Source organism: Suillus plorans, assembly GCF_016647745.1.
Source record: "Suillus plorans strain S12 chromosome Unknown HD556scaffold_99, whole genome shotgun sequence".
NCBI lineage: Eukaryota > Fungi > Basidiomycota > Agaricomycetes > Boletales > Suillaceae > Suillus > Suillus plorans.
In genome coordinates this window covers 154,724-174,984 of record NW_024537483.1, presented here as the reverse complement: position 1 = coordinate 174,984, position 20,261 = coordinate 154,724, and the positions used below count along the sequence as shown (strand labels likewise).

Below are 20,261 nucleotides of genomic sequence, written 5' to 3'. Positions count from 1 at the left end.
TTGGAGCGAGTGCATTCGATGCTGCCACGGGCAGCGGCCAAGCGAGCAGATCTAGATTCGCGCTAACAAACGACGGTGAGTGCAGCACTTGGCTTCGCAACGAACATGTCCATACCTTGTGTCTTCCCGGGCGGAAATTATGATGCCGTTTCGTATCCGGGGGTTTCAGCTGAGGCGAGACGATCTGAGTTGGGATGCTGCCAAGAGAGGGCGTCGCGATCGTATGAGTCGAAGCGTCCACGAGAAGCGAAGCGTCGGTGGTCGTCAGGCGTCCGTCCTCCAGGGTGATTGGCTGGACTTGCGTCCGCTGAGAGGGTCCACTCCAGTCATCGATCGCGAGTGGTTTCGTGCCTTGCAATAGGTCGCCACTGGAACAGTCGCTGTCGTCCTACAAAGATTCAAACATTGAGCGATAAAAATGGGGAGACTGTGTGACTTTATACCTGGAGGATATTCCTTTCCTGAAGGTCCACGCCAGAGAAGTCCTTCATGAAGTCGTCATGATGATCGACGAGAGTCGTGTCAGAATCCATTGAGAGGCGCTTCGTGTTCGGAACCGGCGAAGTCGGCAGTATTGGCGTGCATAAAGTAGAACACGTATTAGATGGCTGAGTGCTGCAAGAGTCGTTTGCGATTAGATTCGGTGAAATTATTACGTCTGGCTGAGTGCTGCAAGAGTCGGTTGCGATTGATACGGACGGCGGAGTGCTACATGGTTCGGTTGCGATTGAAATTGAGTCTGCTGCAGTAGAGAAATCGGACACTTTGTTGCAAATGAGAGGCGCGTTGAGCTTGGCTAAATTGTGCTTCGGAGGGGGTTGACCATCTTTACTGAGGAGTATCCGGGCGGTCTCGTTGGAAGCTAGAACTAGTACCGCGACAGAAATACAGAATTCGGATATGACCAGGCCAGCGGTGACGTTCTCTGCTTCTTTGATGGCCTTGGACGTCCGATCCACCACAGTGTGTTTGAAAAAGAATGCTCCGAGGCACCCAGCGACGGTGACATGGGCGGCACCGTCGAAGATAGCGGAAATCATATTGTAAGGCGAGTTGAAGTTGAGAATGAGTAGTGAAGAAAGTAATGCACGTAAATCGAGGACGGGAAATGGGAGACGTATCTTGTAGTAGGCACGCTGTATTTATACTCTGTTATACCAGTTAAATCAGCACTGCCACGAAATAAACGAACTCGATCGCGACGCGCCTAGTCACGTGTATGAAAAATCACTTTATGTCAGCAGCCACCACCGCCAATCATGTAGCTGCCAATGTAGTCAAGTATTGGCGCAGGTTCCTGGACCATGACAAGTTACAACGCTGGGATTCTTGCGGTATGCGATCCCTCCGCATGTTGTTCATGTCTTCTAATTTGAGTTGTCTGTCGGAACTTTTTTTACGGCATTTTAATCGATTAAAATGGTCTAACGACGCGGACCCATTGCCATAGATTATGATCAAACAGTCAGCATTTTAATGAACCTCGCGCCATTTTAATGCACGTGAACATGATGATATAACGGGTATTTTAATAAGTATTAACCTAATATCAATGGGTATTTTAATGGTACCCACCGAGTATTAGTGGGCATTTTAATGGCGGCCCTGTGGTCTGAATGCACATTGTAAGGTTGTCAACTGAGGTCTTAATGTCGTGATAATCATTCCAGCAAGGTGGTGATGAATGTTCAACGCATATCAATTGTTATTGTGAGACAAATATTAATCTACATTATGATATGCATGGTGAAAACAGAAATGACTCCCCTCGCCTCCGTACTTGCCCGGACCATAAAGCCTGCTCATGACCAACAACCGACATAGAATAAGTGCGCTCTGGACACGCAAAAAAATGAGATCGAAAAGAGATAGGTAACACAAATAAAGCGCACCTTGAGTTGCTGGAGCAAAACGAGAGCAGCAAGAGTAACAGAGTGACGAGCACGCCTTGAGTTGCTAGAGCAAAACAAGAGCAGCAAGAGTAACAGAGTGACGAGCGCGCCTTGAGTCGCTGGAGCAAAACGAGAGCAGCAAGAGTAACAGGGTCTAAGTGATGATGCTTGGTGTGATGGGGGGCGCAACCGACTCTGGACAGGCAAAGAGATGAGATGGGAGGGAAACGGACAACATATAACAAAGCACACCTTGAGTCACCGGAGCAAAACGAGAGCAGCAAAGGTAACAGAGTGATGAGCGCGCTTTGAGTCGCTGGAGCAAAACGAGAGCAGCAAAAGTAATAGAGTGATGAGCACACCTTGAGTCGCTGGAGCAAAACAAGAGCAGCAAAGTAACAGACGGATGAGCGCGCCTTGAGTCGCTGGAGCAAAATGAGAGCAGCAGAAGTAACAGAGTGATGAGCGCACCTTGAGTCGCTGGAGCAAAATGAGAGCAGCAAAAGTCACAGAGTGATGACGGGGAGGTTGAAGGCACCAGAATTCTGGACATGCAGTCTAAAAAAGATGAAATGGATTCAGAAGGGAAACGGGCAATTTAAAATCAAGCGTACCTTGAGTTGCTGGAGCAAAATGAGAGCAGCAAAGGTTATGTTGGAGTGATGAAGGGGAGGCTGAAGGCACCAGGACCAGATGGGAACATGGACGTCGACATTGAGGAACAAAAGTGAGTTTGAATCGTCAACCTAAGCACTATCAATGATAAACTCAATGACATAAAATAAATTACCATGTTAGGAAATAATCATAGCAAAAGGGCTAAATTGGCGACAAACATGTATTACTATAGGCATCTGAATGGCCGCAAACTCATTGTAATGCAATATCCATGCAATCCTACTTTCTATGTTTGAATAATGGCTGAAATAAGGAGGAAGCTCACTATCGTCAGTGATTCAGATGGTGCTTGACGGAAAGCACATCGAGCTTGTCATGTGCTATTATGGGATACAGCAGGGCAAGAAGACTATGACCGCTTCAGATCTTATCAGTTAGTTCAAGACATATTGTTCTTATCTGCTTTGCTGTCGACTCACCGACTCTGGACAATGTGCAGATTTTTGAGGTGATGCATTTCTGTGCTGGCATTCCCATCATTCTTGCTGGCTGCAAGAACGAACTCAGACATGACCAACAAGTGATTGACGAGCTCAAGATGACGGACCAGAGACCTCTAGTGAGAGAACAAGATTGAGAGAGCCAACTACTAACACCGTGAAAATCTCGGCATGAACCCCATCTAGCGAGAGAACAAGATCGAGAGAGCCAACGACCACCAACGACTAGGGAATGACACAGGTGTACCCGTGGGTGTCGCAAGCATCACCCGCACCCGCACCCACACCCGCAGGTATACCCACACCCCCATGGCGGGTGCGGGTCTCATGGTGGGTTGGTGGGTAGTATAGTGGCGGGTGTGGCACAACAGTGCCCGCATCGACTGTGTGGACAGACGAGTCCATGCTGCTGCGCCGCGAAGACGAAGAAGTACCTGCGCTTGTCGCACCAGAACCCGTTCTGAAACTGTCTCCTCCATAACGGAAGGAGTGCCAGGCATGTTAGATGCGCTTGGGGGCTTGGTGAGGGAGGAGTGCTGCGCACGAGCGTCGTGTCGAGAGCGCTTCCAAATAATATCGGATTTCATACTAATGGGACGAGCAGAGCCGTGAAGCTTATAGTAGAGGCCGCATCTGTATGTATATAAGAGATAGGTACGAATATAGAAGGAACAACAAATGAGAACTTACGCGTTGCAAACGGTCTTGCCTTCATCGTCCTTCCTCCACAAAGGAGTTGCAACCAGGACTCACCACCTCCACAACTCGGACGAGTCCATACCCTTCACGACTAGTTGTTATTAGCAATCTTCACGATCTGTCCGAGGCTTGAACTCGACCTTTCGCGCTGGAAGACAGGCGCTCCTACGACATGATAGAATTGGTGATGGGTTTGAGGCGCCAGTCTAAGAAGAGAGAATTTTGCCTGTATCCGGTACACAAACAGGTCGTCGTTGGGGTTGGCATTGGGATGAAGGCACAGTGAGATTGCAAAAGCTGTACGAAGGAGCAACACATAGGTAACCCAAACACTCGGATTACAGTAGAGCTAGAATCTAGTGATTGTGTGATCAGATCTTAATAGCAATACTAGGGAGACAGAAGTATCATGCTACAGCGTGACGTGAGGAGCGGCGAATAGTGGTAGAATCACTGGCCAATGTCTGACTCTTGGGCTTCCTCCTGCCCCTGGATGCCTTTGCCTGAGGTTTGGCAATAGTAACAAGCCCAATAGCTGGTGATACGTCCTCGCTCTGACCCTGGGCATCCACCAAAGTCTCTACACATGGTGCCATAGGAGTTGAAAAACACGGAGTTGAAATGGAAGGTTGTAGGCTAGTATCAACTTGAATGATAGGCCCCGGGGCTGCGGCTTCGGACTGCGGGACTGCGGCTTTGGGTTGCGGGACTGCGGCTTTGGGTTGCGGGACTGCGGCTTCGAGTTGGGGAGCGTCAACGGCTGTCTTAGGTTGCAAGGTTGAAATGGTTGCAGCTGCAGCTGCAGTTACAGTCGGATGGATGTTAGCTGCCTGTACCGGCAAGTTAACATATTCCAATGAGTCTGAATCATCGTTTGAGTCTGAATCACTGGCGTCCAGCGCGGCCATAACACGATCAAGTGATTCAGTGACTTGCTCCATGGTGCACTGAGTGTCATTGGATGGCTGCGTCTTGACGGTACCATCAAAGACGTATCCATTGATTTGCTCGACGACCGATTTGATGCGCTGGTGGTTCCACTTAACAACGAAGAATTTCTTGACTGTCTGAAAGAGGGAGTGATACGCGATCGAGGAAATGGCACCAACTCCATCACCCGAGAATTCCTGGTCTGGGGACAGGATGAATATGATCTACAGGACATGACTGGGACCCTACCGATGTGACGCTAAATGCGATCAGGCCAGGAGTGCAGCTTGTGAGCTTCCACATCTTAGCGTAGGAAGGTGGTCCGCCACGTGCTTTGGAATACAATGACATCTTTCCGCATACCGCAACCTTCATAGCCTTCAAAGCAACATATGAGTAGCCAGATCCGCTGTTACTAGTATAAACTGACCTTACCTTTGCGATGACTATCCAGTTCCTGAAGATTTTCTTCTCATTCACGATATGATCGGGGTAAAGTATGGGCGCCTTGAAGATATCATAGGCCTTGCCTTTGCCTGCTTCCCATCCGATCAAGTCTGTGACCTGTGAGAGGGAAGTTCGGTCGTATTTCGAAATGAAAAATTCATTGGGCATGTTGAAGATGCCGCCTGCAACAGTACGCAGGCTGTTTAGAAATGATGAGCGAGCTTGCTGCATTCCGCTCCCGAACTGATTGAAGTATTTATTATAATATTAAAGCCTTGAAGTGAGAAAAACTGTGCACCTGGTTGAAGAATGCATTTGTTCGCATCTGAGCGTGCAACGTGTGGTCAATGGACGCATAGAGTTCAGCAACGAGTGCATCCTTTGCTGTAGACTTCTTCGCATAACGATTTGGATTCGAGAAGTCGACTGCAGGATCAGGACAGTCTGTTTGAAAAATAACCTTGTCAGGGAGAAACATCTCGGTAGTTAATGCATATTTTTTCGCCAGGCTTAAAATGAGCTTGTCAACATCATTCGTCGTCGATGAGGCAGGAGCTGAGACAGCAGATTCTGATGCGGACAGTATCGCAGATGCTGTTTGCGACATTGACGATACCCTAGACGACAATGTTTGAGGGCGTTTACGAGAACGTTTCAGCTGTTGTGCAGCCAGAATGCCATTGCTCTCATTCAGAGATGCATTCCGCTGCTGGAGCTGCCCTTGTTGAAGCTGGAGATATTTGATATACTAATGTATTAACAAGTATGTTAGAATTTAGAATATGTGATACGAACAAAAGCACAAGCGTACCTGTTGGTAGTGTTCAATAGAGGCGCCACTGCTCGGTGGAGCCACAGGCTGACATTGGGTGCCTTCATCTGCCGAGTCTGAACCTGAATCAGAACTGAAGGATATCGAATTCGAACCAGAGTCAGACATTGAAGGGTGTTGAGAAGTGGGTCGTCGCAGGGTGTCAAGTCCGTCTCGCAGTCGGTGCCATTTTATGCAATCGTGTTGAGGCCATGAGGCTGCGACCAACAAAGTTAAATTGAACAGTAATTTACACGCGATGAGGACGTACATAATAATCATCGCAACATGTTGCAGGTCGATGTGTGATAGTACACGTTTCAAATCTACACATCAACACGTGGACGGATAAAGTCTTACGATTCAGAAATAATGAGGTCACTTACATATGTAAAATGAAGAATGTTTGACGAAAGGCTGTTTGTAATTGCCGTGCATGGAAAGGCCCATCAGAGCAGGCTGGACCTGGAAACCGACATAGACGTTAGCACAGTTGATGGTCCACCAAAGTTGGGAAATAAGTTCCTTTGAAGAGCGTGTGCTCCAAGATACCCTTAACACCGCCTAGACATCAACATGGTAGTTGTTCGGTTGCCCGAGCTTTCCATCATGGCACTAAGACTCGCGCACCATAATGCGACAGCGGACTAGAGAAAACGCTTTCGACGAAGAGTATGATGATGGGGATTATGTCACGGAGTGGTGTATGGTATATCTATATGTTTTGTTAGTATATTTTCTTATACAAAGTTTACAGCTCACCAAATGTAGGTTTGAAGCGGCCGGTGCTATTTACGAAGTGGTTAAGATGAGGTGTGACTTTCTTGGATGTGAGTATGTGCGTGATGGATGTTGCATTTTGTCGGACGGTGCTTGCGAATATGTGACGTTTGCATCTGTACTGTGGGCAGTCAAATAGGTAATGGTCTCGTCAGTTCCTGGGCATATGGGACAGTGTGAAGTGTCGCTCTCAAAGGGATGTGGCAGGACCTGGCTTACTTACAGGAGCAAATTTGCGGCTCTCAAGCCAGTATTAAAGCGGTAGTGGATCAAGTGCTTGGTTGATCTTGTAGAGCCTTGACTCGAAGAAACATGTCAGTATCTACAGTGTGAATTACAAAGTAATCTCCGTCTGTTTCCGGATCATTTGCGAGAGCAGCACCCCGAATGATCGATTGGACAGAGATGATTTCAGAGGATATGCGAGGTTTGGCTCGCACACGCCACAGTCCCATGTCATTATCTCGCCTTCGACGACTACTGGCGATACCAACATCATAAGGATGAATCAGCGCGAGAGGGAAATCAATGTTGCCAATCAAGCAGCTGAACATGTACACGAGGCAAGCGAAAAATGGTTTGTCGGCAGTCTTCACGATGACGCAGTCATACCTTGGCAATCCATAGAACTTCGGGTTGCACCGAAGTAAATCTCGGTGCAGGCGCCAGTCGACTATTGATTCGTAGTTGACACGCAAGAAATGAAACACTGTTATCTAATAGTAGTGTATTAGTATAATGAATTGAATGAGAAGTAAATTAGCATACCATATCTTCTGTGCGCAGGTGAATACACTTTCCATCCGGCAATGGAATATTGTGCTGTGGTAGAAAGCCATTTAAGAAGCCATTTAGCTTCATCCGAAAGTTGGTGAAGGCCCTGTCAGTTCCGTGCGAGAGCATGATATCGGAAAACGAGTGGTTGCCTTGCCTCGAACCTAAATGAGCATGGATAGTAGTAGATTCGGGTTCCCCAGTGTCATCCAAGTCCAGCGCTTCATGAGTCTCCGGGTCGCAAGTGTTTCGTTTATAGTACTCGTCAAGTTCATCGAGTTCAGTGCGCATAGATGTTGAGGTCAGAAGCCATTCATCATAGTGCAGAATCTGTAACAATAAAACAAGTCTGAATCTGCATGACAAATAGTTACAAGTAACAAACCTGAGAAGCGACGTTCTTGAAATTTGTACGTTGAAGATATATTTTTCGCAACGAGCCGTGCATTTTTTCATTTGGTTTGGTACTGTAGTTACGTGTCGCACCTTTCGATATGATATCGTCGAATATGTGAGAGACCAAATGTTTCTTTGGAAAGTTCCAATTTTTGAGGGTTTCAGGCTGTGATTGGGCAATATATTCCTAGTGATGTGTCAGCTGATCATCATCGAAAACCAGAACAATACAGTGACTTACGGCCATTATCTCTGAGAACTTTTGCACTGCCAACCTCCCAGCTGCGATTGTATGCTCTGTATGCACTTCTAACGAGGCATAGATATCAAACTCGATGTAGTGGCGAATGCAGCGAAGGAGTAAGTGTCCCAGTTTACAGCGGGACGAAGTAAATATATCCTGTGCGGCAAAGACAATCATCTAAATAGTAAGTTTGTGTTAGTGCCGAAAACCGCTTATAATGTGCACATGAACCTTTGACAGATCCCCGAGAACAGTACCATCAGTGAAATCCACTGCGACGACAGACGAAAAATGTGTTAAATCAGGCCATCGCGGAAGTCCATCAAAACTAGTAGGACGCTGAGTCAGAAGTAGCAACAATGTATCATGGTAATCACAATACATACTTTTTGTCGAGTTTGACAGCTGCATCGCGCCCGAGGTCTGAAATCCAAAACTTAACTTCCTTCCACAAATGATCGCCCCATAACCCTTCCTCATTTGTGTGAAGGCGGTCGAAAGAAAGTGCACGATGAACGTCGACGTGACGAACTCTCGAAAAGACATTCTAACAATTGAATTACATCAGTATTTGATAGATATCACAGCAGGAACTGCATACCTCAACATTTCGGAGCGAGAAAGCCTTGAGATGAGCCTCTTTTTCCTTCTCAGAAGGCTTCAATCTTGCAGTGCGAAGTACATCTTCAGATTGGTGGCGTGTGCGAAACTCGTGGGTAGCAAGAACGGACTGCTCGTCTTGCGGAACCAAGCAAACTGGACACGGGAATTTTCCCTTAAGTCCACGGATCAACGCCATGATACATCTACAATTTATACATAAGCCTCACAATAGTAAATGCATGTGGTACTTACTGTTCTTCATAATCAGCGCTTAAGATCAAAATAACAGGCCAGAGACGACGTTGGATTCCATCTCCACACTCAAACCAATAACCCGTATTCGAGTGCTGCGCAACTGAGGCAAGAAGCTGGTAAAATGACGTGTGCCAGACAGCATTTTTGAAGTCGACGTAGTTCTTCTTTTTCGCATGTTCCTGATTCTCGACAATCTAAATCAATACGGCAGTTAGCAATACTAATACTAACCCAACAAGCTTGTCAATGCAACTGACAATGGGCAGCCAACCGACGACGCGACCACCTCCCAAGGCAGTATTGTTGTTGCGAATGTGAACAGGTAGGTTGGCAATACGCGCAATAATTGGGTAGCCCTTTTGGGTCCCGAATGACGATAGTTTACTCTTGTCGGCATAAAGAATGTATGCCAGTGGTTTCGCATCTGAGGGAAGCTGGGACTAGTACAGTTACAACGGTTTGACATTGTACTATTAATTTAAAACAACAATAAAACAAGATTTGAAACATACTTGTGCATTCCAAAATGCATCAGCAGTCCATGGTTCGTCAATGAAACGTACAAACCTCTCTCCGTCGAATTTCGAGAGACGTTGAGCATCGAATACGAAATGAGGCGCGAGATATTTGTCTCGCAATAAATCGAGTCCCCAATCCCAGAGAGGGCGGTAATGCATCTCGAATTCGTGCACCTCACTGTCAAATGGAACAGACACTGTATCATTCTGAAACTGCGCACTGATAATCAGTTTATTATCATGTTAGTATTAGTACATGAGACAATACTCACTCTGGTATAACGTTGCGAAGCAAGGTTCCATAGGGAGCGAACCTCATCGTGATTTTGCAGCGTGAACTTATCATTGCCGCTAGCAGATCGGTGCACGAGATCCAGAAGGCGATTGGTTTGATCCTTCGTCATCGCAGCTTCAAGTGCAATCTCTGCTATTTCGAAGTCTAGCCGCGTGCGGAAGGGTTCCCAAGGTGTATTGTTACGAGGCACAGTATGTTCTGTCATGCGGCTGCGGGTGAACTCAGAGAAGTGATGTACAGTGGAAGAAATTTGGCTGTGAGGATGATACTCGACTTTAATATCATCGAGCTCAGGATTGGGCTTGTTGGGACCAGGATCAGGCTCATTGGAACCAGGATCGGGCTCGTTGGGAGCAAAATCGGCCTCGTGAAAGTCAGGTAAGGCTGCGTCATGGTCCACTGGTGGGTATTGTCGAGGCGATGACCCTTGCATCTCTGATATTGACAGTCTCAGTACATAATCAATCTAATTAAATTGAACATACCAACATCTGGATCTGGATCTGCCCAGATCGCAGTAGCGCTCACTGTATTGCGATGAGAACAATTAGAAACATAGTACTATCATTGAAACATAAGGGCCCACCTGCAATAGATGATTGCGCATCCTCCAAACGTTGTAGATTATTGCGAATCTCGCGTCGCTGCCTTCGAAGTTCTGTATGGCAGATATCAACTATCTATTGAGTGCATGATTGAAAGACGACTGATTTGAGCACTCACCTTTCTTCTTGGCCTTCCGAACTATATCAGCAAACTCCTCGTCCTCCAGCCGTTCCTTTTCTTTCTTTGCACAAGACTTTGAATGCGATCCTAACCCGCGCGCACGAACATTCGCCCCACATCGATCACATGTCGCGAGTTCTGATGCCCGTTGCTTTGACTTAGGCATTGATATCAAGTAGCAAACAAGCGACGAACAAGCTGATGGTTCAGTAGATTATTAAAGTGAAAGGCTGTTAGTAATGGAGTACATACCAAAAATCAACTGTTAAAGACAAAACAGACGATGATCAAGGATATGTTTCGTTCGAGTGTAATATAAGATACTTGGCAAAACTGTTGAGCGCAAATGCGATAAGTTTTGGATGGGAAAGAGTCTCGTTCAGACTGACTATAGACTCACAGATAGATAGCAGGAGAGAATTGATTCAGACGAACGGAAGTTGTGGGTATGCGATTTGGTGTACAGGCGATTCAGATTCAAGCCGAATGAAACAAGACAATTGAATCAAGGATGTCGTTTAAAATAAAGAGTATAGATGAAAACAGCACAAAGAATCGGAAACGAAGCGATGTACAGAGCCAGAATTGTTGGGTGGGTTGATGCACGTCCAGGCTATTAGGCCTTAGGCCTTAGGCATAAGTCATCGTACGAGTCATAATCTGAATCAGGATGATATTGAGACTCCGCCTAAAGCATCGTAATTCAGATCACAATGACTTTGCGGGGCATCGTAACACGTGACCATTACAATGCCGGCAAAGAATCTCCGACATCAGTACTTTGCTATTAAGCTCTTCGACATTACTGTTCACTCTGAACGGACGGCATCAACAATCACTTGGCTCAATTCCACATTTGTGCAGCTCGCAAAAGAGTTCTTCCCTAGTTAGTCACGTTCAATTTCGCCAATGGCCCTATCTCACTCACTATATGTTGTAAAACAAGATGCCAATACGAGAACTGACGTGTTCACATTTGGAGGTTGACATCGATGACCACACTCGAAACCTATACGATGTCCCTCCTTCATCCCAGCCCGGTACACTGGCGAGGATAAACCTCAAGAATTCGTCGCTCCGAAAGTTCTTATCTTTTATCAGAAGCATCGTATATCTGGACGATCACTCTCCCAACCACAAAGAGTTCCCTGCAATCATTAAGGAGTTGGAGGATGCGACGGGCATAGATGCACGAGCTCTAATCTGCTTTCGTCCAGGGATGACCAATGCCCGACAGAGACTTCAATGGGTGTCATCTCGCGTCACTAAATTGCAAGAAGACATCGCGTACTCATTGTTTGGTATCTTCGGTATCCGCTACCTGAAATATACAGCGACAAGAAGCAGAACGCGCTCGGGCGGCTCCTGCAGGAGGTTGTGGCTCGGTCGGGCGACATCACTATCCTCGACTGGGTCAGACAACCTTCCGAGTCCAATAGCTGGCTTCTGGTCTATCATTTTTCTCACGCCATTCCTTCACGTACTCTTCCATCTTAGTCCGAAGATCAGGTGCAAACAACCATCTCTTCGCTGCGAAAAACCCCATGGCTGTGGATTTGGCTTCAAAACTTGACGACTGGCTTGATGACACGAGTGCTGTTTGTTTCGCGACCTGCAGACTGCATCTGCCTTGCATGGCATTCCGTGTTACAGAAGTCATTCTGAGCTACATTCCATCCCAGGAGACTCGATGTGAAGTCAAGGCAGACGTGCTTCGTGACCTGTGATCACCACCAAACAGCCAATTGTTCAGTCTCGTGGACAATGTCCACCCAGCAAACCTTTGTATCTTTCCGTTCCTGGGATCGGAGTTATCTGACTTTGCAAATCTGCCCGACGTCGGGGACGATACGGAGAACGAGGGGGATTATTGGACTTCTGCGTCAGAGGACTCACCTAGGAGGTGGATGATGTAGAATCGCGAGTATTGCGGTTCCTTGGTCGCCTTGGGCAGCCTTTCGGCGCACGTTTGCTAGCGCGGCGGAGAATACAAGAGGGCCACGTCAAATTGTGATATCATTGCGCAGCTCAAAGATGTGGCTTCTGTTCGAGACTTGATGAAACGTCAGGACGATAGAAATACTGTAGATGCATGTTTTTCCTCGAAGATTAGGGATCTAAGTGGTTTTCATAAATACTTCGTGTGTATCATACTATATGTATGTGCCTTCAACGTTCAACGACTGGTCCGTATTTTAATATTCCTGGATATATTTTGCAGCCACATCAGGGAATACTAACATGGAAGATGGTATATCCAGATTCCAGGTAGCGGAGGGGAATACTTGTTCGGGATAGACTTAGTCTCATCCGCATTGCTAACATTGGTCTGTCCTATGGGTTGTAAAAAATCAAGTCAGGGTATACCGTAAGATTGAAGCGGCAATGTGCAGGAAGTCAGTGGGAGAGCATGAGGAAGAAGGCCAGCCGGGAGGACAAATATGTCGTGCGGCGGGGAGTGTTGGGAAACTGAGTGAAATGGGTGTGCGTAAAGCCGCGACCGATTTTGCCGAGATAGTAGACGCGTATTGTAACTTGTTAGTGACAAATTGAAGAGAATTTCTAGCTCATAGTACGGCAGTATGCAGCGTGATCTGCTGTGCGAGGATGGAGATGAGGCAGAAAACGTCTCTAATTGGTTATCTGGCCCACCGATAATTCAGTCTTCACTCTAACAGTAAGACAACAAAAATATAATAACTACACCTGTCACCAACAGGGTATCGTATACTATCAGATGGATACAAACCATAATTTAGAGGGTCATGGAGTAGTGCCACGTAGCGCGTACATTCGGGTCAAGGGGATATCTATTTTGAGATTCTTGGCGAGTGGATCATATATCGTATTGATGATGGTAGCTGCGCGTCGAACCATGTACGAAACATACATTCACCTTCCAATACGAGACTGCGACCCTCCACGTAAAATGAGGCGATCAAGGTAAGGAGAAATAGATCGAGCTCCAAGGAAAAATGGTGCGGCGGAGGGGTTTTTATTCGGGTTTCCATTGCCAACTTTAAGCAGTCGCGTTTAATCTTCTGGCAACCCAAAGCATCCCCTGTGAGCCAGCAATCCAGTGGTCTGTCCTTGTTCAGGAGCTTTCCGTCCTCATACTGAAGACAGACCAAGATGAGGACCCAGATGAATGATTCAGCAATGTGCGGATACAGGGGCTCCGCTTTGTCCTCGATGGTTTTCTTTGTGAGAAGGTCCATCGCCATGAATGGTATCATTCCTATGCGCTCGTGGCCGCCAGACCCATTTTCAGGCGATGATAAGTCGCAGTCGTTGATGGCACCCATCACTAAACCGCTCTGGGTCCGGTAAACCATGAGATTACTCGGGTTAACGTCATACTGATGAACGCCGGTGATCCAGAGGATACGATGGTCTGTTTTCGTGGTCAATAGACAATGATGAGCGCAGTAAGGGAGGACACCTACAGATTATCATCATCCACCATACGCGCTTAAACTCTTTCCCGCTCAGCTTCGTGACCGGCTGAAAATTCCAAGATACGTGGATGTTCAAGATGCGTTTGCATCCTACAGGGTCGTCAATCTCTAGCCTTCTTCTGAGTTTTGCTGTGCATGTCTCTTCAACTTGATGGAGCCAGATCATCTCTTGGACGTGACCATCCACCTGTGGCTTGTGCTGTGCAATCTCATGCACCGCATTGAGCATACCAGGGTCACTCTGGCACGAGCCACCTGGCCAGTGGAGCTTGGTGGCCGGTTCGTCGGGGTTATGATGAAGACACCTCGATGACAGACACGATAACATTTCACTTTTCATTGGTAAAACGGTATTCGCACTTCCGCACAGCCCGAGATGAGCCATATGCTTGTTGGACTCTGGATGAGCCGTCCTGAGGGTACCACTCGACGTGGATGGCGGGGAACGATTCAAGCATAGGCTCGAATGTCTGGTTATAAAGGCACTGTGGCGCGTCGTGCATTCGTCGCATAAGCCTAGAAAGCGGTGAATATCCTGAACGAAGTTGATACCCGAACACGGAACGTGTAAGCACTGCTGATCAAAACGAGGACCAGGCGTAATGATGCCTTCTGGCAGCCTGCATTCGCGACGCACTTACACACCTGATATTAACGACAGCAGCCATAATGCATTAGAAAGAGAACCGTTATGGAAGTAAGTGATTGATATTGCGTCTTCTCATCCGGCGTGACGGTTGTATATATTAATCGCGTTGTGTCAATGCTTTCGGCGAGGCTCGTTGGAGCGTAAATGATTAGAAGCACACCTCTTGCAGGCATATTACGTTCGACCCTGAACCAAACGTCAATACAATTGATTGTAGACCAGTTTGTGACGCAGTCATACCAGTTGACAAATTAGAACAGCCCATCAAGATACGTTATCGTGGAAAACGCGTTGGTAATAACACAACTGTTGCGCAGCAAGATATTCCGAAAATAGCGATGCCAAGGGCCGCCTCGCTCTGCCTCGCCTTGTTACCTATGTCTAGAGACATAGTACACACAGCAGTAAAAGCTGGGCATGGTGAACATAAAGTTCGATGCAGGCGCGACGTTAAGCGGCTAATGCTTCGGTTAGTATGGATTGCCTTGAGCAGTGAAAGCGTAAAGGGGTGAGTGTATGCACGTTGACACAAGGCTTTAACTTGGGTGGCCTTGCGTCTGCAAACGTGATTATGGAGTTGGTGCTTGGTTCGCGCTATCGATCGTGAAAACCACTGCTTGGCTTGGGAAGGGGACACGTCGCCGAGCCGTGTTACAACCTCTTGCGGTAACGCAGGACAAAAATGCTTCGGGCGCTCAGCTCTTTTCAGATGGCACGCTGGGTGGCAGCCTTTGTACGGTGAGTTGCACTTCGGCCTAGACACAGCACAATGCAGGACCTTACTAGCGTTCGTCGATGGCGCTGCCGTATGTCGTGATGGAGGGTATGCAGGGTAAAGTGATTCGCTCTCCCCTTCTTCGTTCGCAGCTTTTGACTCCACATTCTAGCCCAGCATTTTCATAAGCTTTGAGCGTCGTCAGTCCTAGTACGTCACCGAGTGACTAGAGGGTTCTAGGTCTACACAGGGCGCAATTTAGCTTGTGCAAGCCAGTACTTTATTCTCGATGAGGGAACTGGTTTGTCATGCCTGTCATCAACATCAATTCGCTCCACGGACGGATTGGGGAAGGAGCGAAACAACAGAAAGCGAACTACGATGATACTCGTGCTCCAACCATCTGCTCTTCAAACGACCCATGTGCATCGCATGTCCGTGTGCCACACCATGCTGCGCTGGTAATCTGGACACTACTACAGCGCTGCCATACAATATATAAGAGAAAAATGTGGGCTTACCAATCAGATCGAAAAAAAATACACAATGCTCCCAAATCACTCCTTCAATTCGCTGGCGTGCAATCTCTGGAGACGCGGCTGCTGACGACAAATAGGATATCCATGATTTTCCTAAGAACGCCGGTTCCCCATCTCGAAAACCTCTACGAATGACCATTTACTCAAAGAGCCCGGACTAAATATTGATCCAGGACCCTCGACCGAGCTGAAGAAAGGGTCACGAGTGGAAAATTAGAGGGTTAGATCTTTGACTTGAGACACGATGGTAAGAGAAAGGTCGTACTGTCCAACGTTGCGTACAATGCCCTAATGGGCATAGATTGGAGTCGAAAACAACAAAAAGAGAAAAGTCGATTGACAAAAAACATGCGTTGGGCCTGGCTAACCGGAACAGACTGGAGGTCCTCGACAAAAATCCACTAGTCACAGGTCCTAGGTCCCTGGACTATGCCCTTGATAGCGGTGACATGAAACTTGGTTCGTATGCATGAATGTGATGTTGGTGGGAGCGTCAGGGTACATAGATGATTAAAAGAATGTTGTGGCATGTTAGCCAGTGAGCCGTTCCTTTTTTTTTTTCACGCACCTAGACCTTGGCGTCGTGTCCGAATGTGGTTCACATGTGCTGTAAAACAATAGATCGCCATTAAAGGTCTCTAAACAAACTTCCGCCAAGTTGGGGATACGCATCTGGCAGAAGGATGTCCAGCATCTTGCAGTGGGTCGCGGAGATAGAAATTCACAGAATCGGAGTGAGTTAATCTTCTCCAGTGAAATGGGAGTTCCTGACTGGTGGAGCTCAATTTCAGCGGGTCATGAATGTGAAGTTCACTTCACCAAGCCCACCATGTATGATGCATCGCGATGTCTTTCCAGCACGTTCCTCGATCCAATACCCGAGTACTTTCGAGACCGTACGTTACTGGCCAACGCGGAAGTGGTGGCACAGAGGGCAGCTCATCGAAGATAAAACCGGATAACGCTGGTGAGCTGAACGAAGCTTCACTGGAGTCGCCATCTCTGTGGTGCTGATTTGCCTTGACATCGAGAGGAGGAAGACCAAACCCGATTTGCATGCTACCCCAAGGAACCAGGCAACCTATATGCTACGTTGCAAGGGGAAACGACACACGTCATGAATGTGAGATAACAATCATATATAGCAGCAAAGCCACGGTACTGCACGGTATGAAATTCGGTTTCGCAGGAGACGCTGTTACTTTCCAGCACTGCAAGTTGGAAAGTTCGTCTCCGATGCTTCGATGTATCGAGTAGTGTCAGAGGTATCGGAGCATTTAATACTTGATGTCATTTGACTCCAATGAAGTCACTTCGGCTGGATATATGTTTTAGATGACAACAATGTGGAACATGTAGCTATTGACCTACCAGGAGTCCAAACACAGCCGCAAAACTTACTACCCCACTTTTAGGACCATCGGCTGGACTCATTGGGAATGCAACATCACAATCTTTTGACGCCTCACGTGCCTTGCGGTGTCGATATGGCCATCTTGTTACGGCCCGCACCCAATAGTAAGACATGATTCTTCTCGACTAGCGGAACGGAACCGCCCTTTCCCCAGCAACCTCGACTTCTGTGACCTGTAATCCTCAGGACGATGAGCGTTGTACATTCGAAGGGAAGAGCTTGCCATTGCATACACGATGTACCGGTTCCTCAAGTGTGGAACATGTCTTTTCTCTGCCATCGGCGCACCGGAGTGACATGAGCAGTGATGTTCAAGGAATCGGTACCCTGGTTGGAGTGCCTTATATGCCAGCTGCATCTCAGGACGAATGTAGACGATGAGGCGTGTAGATGGCGTACTGGTGTGTTCCTATTCTCAGATGACTGGATATAATCCTTCGGTACCGCAGAGACTTCAAAGCCAATCAGATTCTGCTCACCAATCTGGGGACCGCATCAGACAAACTAGAATGACCTGCTCCCCATTGCCTAAACACTGTACCAAATCGTATTGAGTGCAACTCGTCGTCCTGTGAAATAAGTATGACTGGCTTGACATTGAAGGCGGGACAGACAATTGGATCAACACATTCCAAACGCAAGCGGTGGCTTTGTGCGGTGATGTGCCTAGTGCCAACAAAGGTACACTTCGTGTAAGCGAGGAGCGGCAGCCCTTGTGATATTTCTTCATCCTCTGCGGCAAGGTCGTATTATGACCTTTTTTTTCTGGATCAGGAGATTTTTTCCTGGTCGTGAAGTCATGCCAGTGGGTCGTGAAAGACATCGACCGGTCGAATGTGGGTCGTGCAAGATATGGACCGGTCGAATGTGGTACGTGGACGTTGCCTCAGGCTAAAATTATTTTCGTCGCGAAGGGAATCAGACATGCCAAATAACCCATGAAAAGGGATATTTGTCCAATAATCGCTACTGAATTATGTGTACTACCATAGGACGATGGCATGCCCAGGACTCGAGGAACAGCACAGGTGATCAGTGGAAATAAGGGGAATGTCACCTGATTTTTGCGCCAATGGCTCCACCTCGGAGATCAAAACGTTCATTCACGCCACTGAACTGCAAGCTCGGACCTCAACACGCTGACGACTTAGCCCTATCAACTCATGATCTATATGTTTTATGGACCGTCAGTTCCGCTCCTGATGGCTGGTGACTTGCGTGCCTCTGTTGTAAAAAATCAAGAACAGAAAAGTATGGTTGAGAAATGACGTTCTAGTAAGTCTAGAACTTAAGAGCTGCGGCCACTAAAACAATCCCCTCAGCTTCTCTCTTAAACCGTCCACGGTCCCTGAATATTGTATGGAGAAAAACATCGATTCACAACAAACCACAGATACGATTGGATATTCAACGAGAGCGTCATGAGCATTTCAAGCTGATCACGGAGTCCACGATCAAGGCTGGATGTCATCCAAACCGGTTCGTAGCTTGCCTATCTGCGATCACCGTGGAACTGCTAAAATGGAATGCCCGAAAACGAAGGCAAGAATATGCCTCGATGTTCTGATCTGTCGAGAAGCTTCGATAGATAGCATTGGGTCTTCAATCAGCCATCTACATGAGGTGGCCACAGGGCCACTCTCACGGATGTACAGGGTGCCATCACTTTGCCAGAACCTTGGCCCTCCTGAGCTGGAGGGCTGAAACTGGGTCAATCGAGATTGAAGGAAAGATGAAGCCCTTTGCCCAATGTGGTAACATCGACCATCGGTGCTATCGCACAGGTTTCTCAAACTCTGGGTATCACGGCACGTAACTCGCTAATTATGTCCTGAGATATATGGCGTTGTATCGCGGCCTTTCTGCAAGCGGGGAGCATCCACCAGGTTAAACTGCCGTGAATGCGTCAGTCACTCAGTAGCGGTCTTGAAAGCTACTGTGCCCCGTCCACGAAAGGTACTCTCATCTCTTTCAAAAAAAGGAATTATACAGCCATACTCACCTTGAATTTTCTTTCCTTGGCCTTATCTTTTTATCCTAAGGTGAGAACCAGGATGTGTCAGGTTACCGCTGAACCAAGACCACGGAAAAATTCCGAGCTCGGATTAAGGTGGCCGTAGATGCTCGCGGAAATGAGCACGACATCAAGGGTGTGGGTATACCTTCGAATAAACGCCGATTGAAAAGGCCCAAGCTGCATTAGGTCGTCGTAACGCGCCCTCCTGCAAAACGCTTTAGCTTGATGTGCCTAATAAAATGTCGATGTCATGCAGGCTGCAGCCAGTGCCACATCGATTTAACGCATGCTAGTACTGGGGGTATGATGTATGCTGATCTAGTGCATTGCGCTCAGGCATAAGCTGTAAGTTTATCGAGGGGAGGTCGAGACCGTCATTGAATGACGAAACTGTTGGGTATTCGTAATAAGACGCTGCCTAAAATTTTTAGCAGTTAATTAATGAGCTGAGTTTATGCTAACAATATTATATTACATATAAGAGTGAACCTTAAGTTTAAGCTTCCGCTTTGGGGGCCTCTCCTATTACTACTTTCCGTAGGCTGGTAATATAATAAATATTATTTTTGTAGGAGACAAGTCTCGCATTTGCAATTCAACATATTTTGCACCCCTCTTATAAACCTTAATCTATTTTCGTGCTTTAGATTTTCTAGAATTATTTTACTTTTACATAATTACAATAAGCGACCTTCCTTTCATTTTTAGCTAGTATGTACGCTCTGACGTAATCTCTTTCGCGGTGCAGCTGCAAAAAAGCCTGCAAACCTTCTATCCGTCTTCTCATTCCTGCCGCTAGCCTTCCAAGTGCTGCTACCAGCGCTTCTCCGTCACCTATAGTGTGCATCATATTGTTCACAAGACGATGAATTTATTCCGACTATAAGAATCTATTGAATCAACTTACGGTTAAATTAAAAATACAGTCAATTTCCCATGATTCTGAAAAGGCTGAAATACTGATTATTTTACCTATGCAAA

General features: G+C 47.0%; 6 protein-coding genes across 6 annotated transcripts; all 6 read right to left on the bottom strand.

The window, feature by feature from the left end:
* Positions 1–115: 115 nt before the first annotated feature.
* On the bottom strand, positions 116–1,040 carry HD556DRAFT_1313822 (uncharacterized protein; the record flags this gene model as incomplete). The annotated part of the gene is made up of 2 exons (XM_041300852.1): positions 116–388; positions 444–1,040. Coding segments are annotated over 2 exons (870 nt in total), but the record flags the coding sequence as incomplete, so codon positions are not given.
* A 2,479-nt stretch (positions 1,041–3,519) lies between these two features.
* Positions 3,520–3,747, bottom strand: HD556DRAFT_1205554 (uncharacterized protein; the record flags this gene model as incomplete). The annotated part of the gene is made up of 2 exons (XM_041296462.1): positions 3,520–3,643; positions 3,701–3,747. Coding segments are annotated over 2 exons (171 nt in total), but the record flags the coding sequence as incomplete, so codon positions are not given.
* A 744-nt stretch (positions 3,748–4,491) lies between these two features.
* HD556DRAFT_1201618 (uncharacterized protein) lies at positions 4,492–5,335 on the bottom strand (the record flags this gene model as incomplete). Its single annotated transcript, XM_041296397.1, has 3 exons — positions 4,492–4,863; positions 4,889–5,017; positions 5,075–5,335. Coding segments are annotated over 3 exons (762 nt in total), but the record flags the coding sequence as incomplete, so codon positions are not given.
* Positions 5,336–6,648: 1,313 nt separating this feature from the next.
* HD556DRAFT_1248859 (uncharacterized protein) lies at positions 6,649–6,822 on the bottom strand (the record flags this gene model as incomplete). Its single annotated transcript, XM_041298801.1, has 1 exon — positions 6,649–6,822. A coding segment is annotated over one exon (174 nt), but the record flags the coding sequence as incomplete, so codon positions are not given.
* A 14-nt stretch (positions 6,823–6,836) lies between these two features.
* Positions 6,837–10,545, bottom strand: HD556DRAFT_1418053 (uncharacterized protein). Its single transcript, XM_041304399.1, has 14 exons — positions 10,486–10,545; positions 10,349–10,420; positions 10,248–10,289; positions 9,740–10,197; positions 9,462–9,680; positions 9,207–9,389; positions 8,947–9,143; positions 8,693–8,897; positions 8,478–8,638; positions 8,323–8,419; positions 8,089–8,268; positions 7,837–8,034; positions 7,446–7,781; positions 6,837–7,393 (listed from the first exon to the last, which is right to left on the bottom strand). Exons 4-14 carry the CDS (start codon positions 10,193–10,195, stop codon positions 6,947–6,949), a joined length of 2,679 nt encoding a protein of 892 aa, XP_041153526.1. The 5' UTR covers positions 10,196–10,197; positions 10,248–10,289; positions 10,349–10,420; positions 10,486–10,545; the 3' UTR covers positions 6,837–6,946.
* A 2,753-nt stretch (positions 10,546–13,298) lies between these two features.
* On the bottom strand, positions 13,299–13,880 carry HD556DRAFT_1248854 (uncharacterized protein; the record flags this gene model as incomplete). The annotated part of the gene is made up of 1 exon (XM_041298800.1): positions 13,299–13,880. A coding segment is annotated over one exon (582 nt), but the record flags the coding sequence as incomplete, so codon positions are not given.
* Between the last annotated feature and the right edge of the window lie 6,381 nt (positions 13,881–20,261).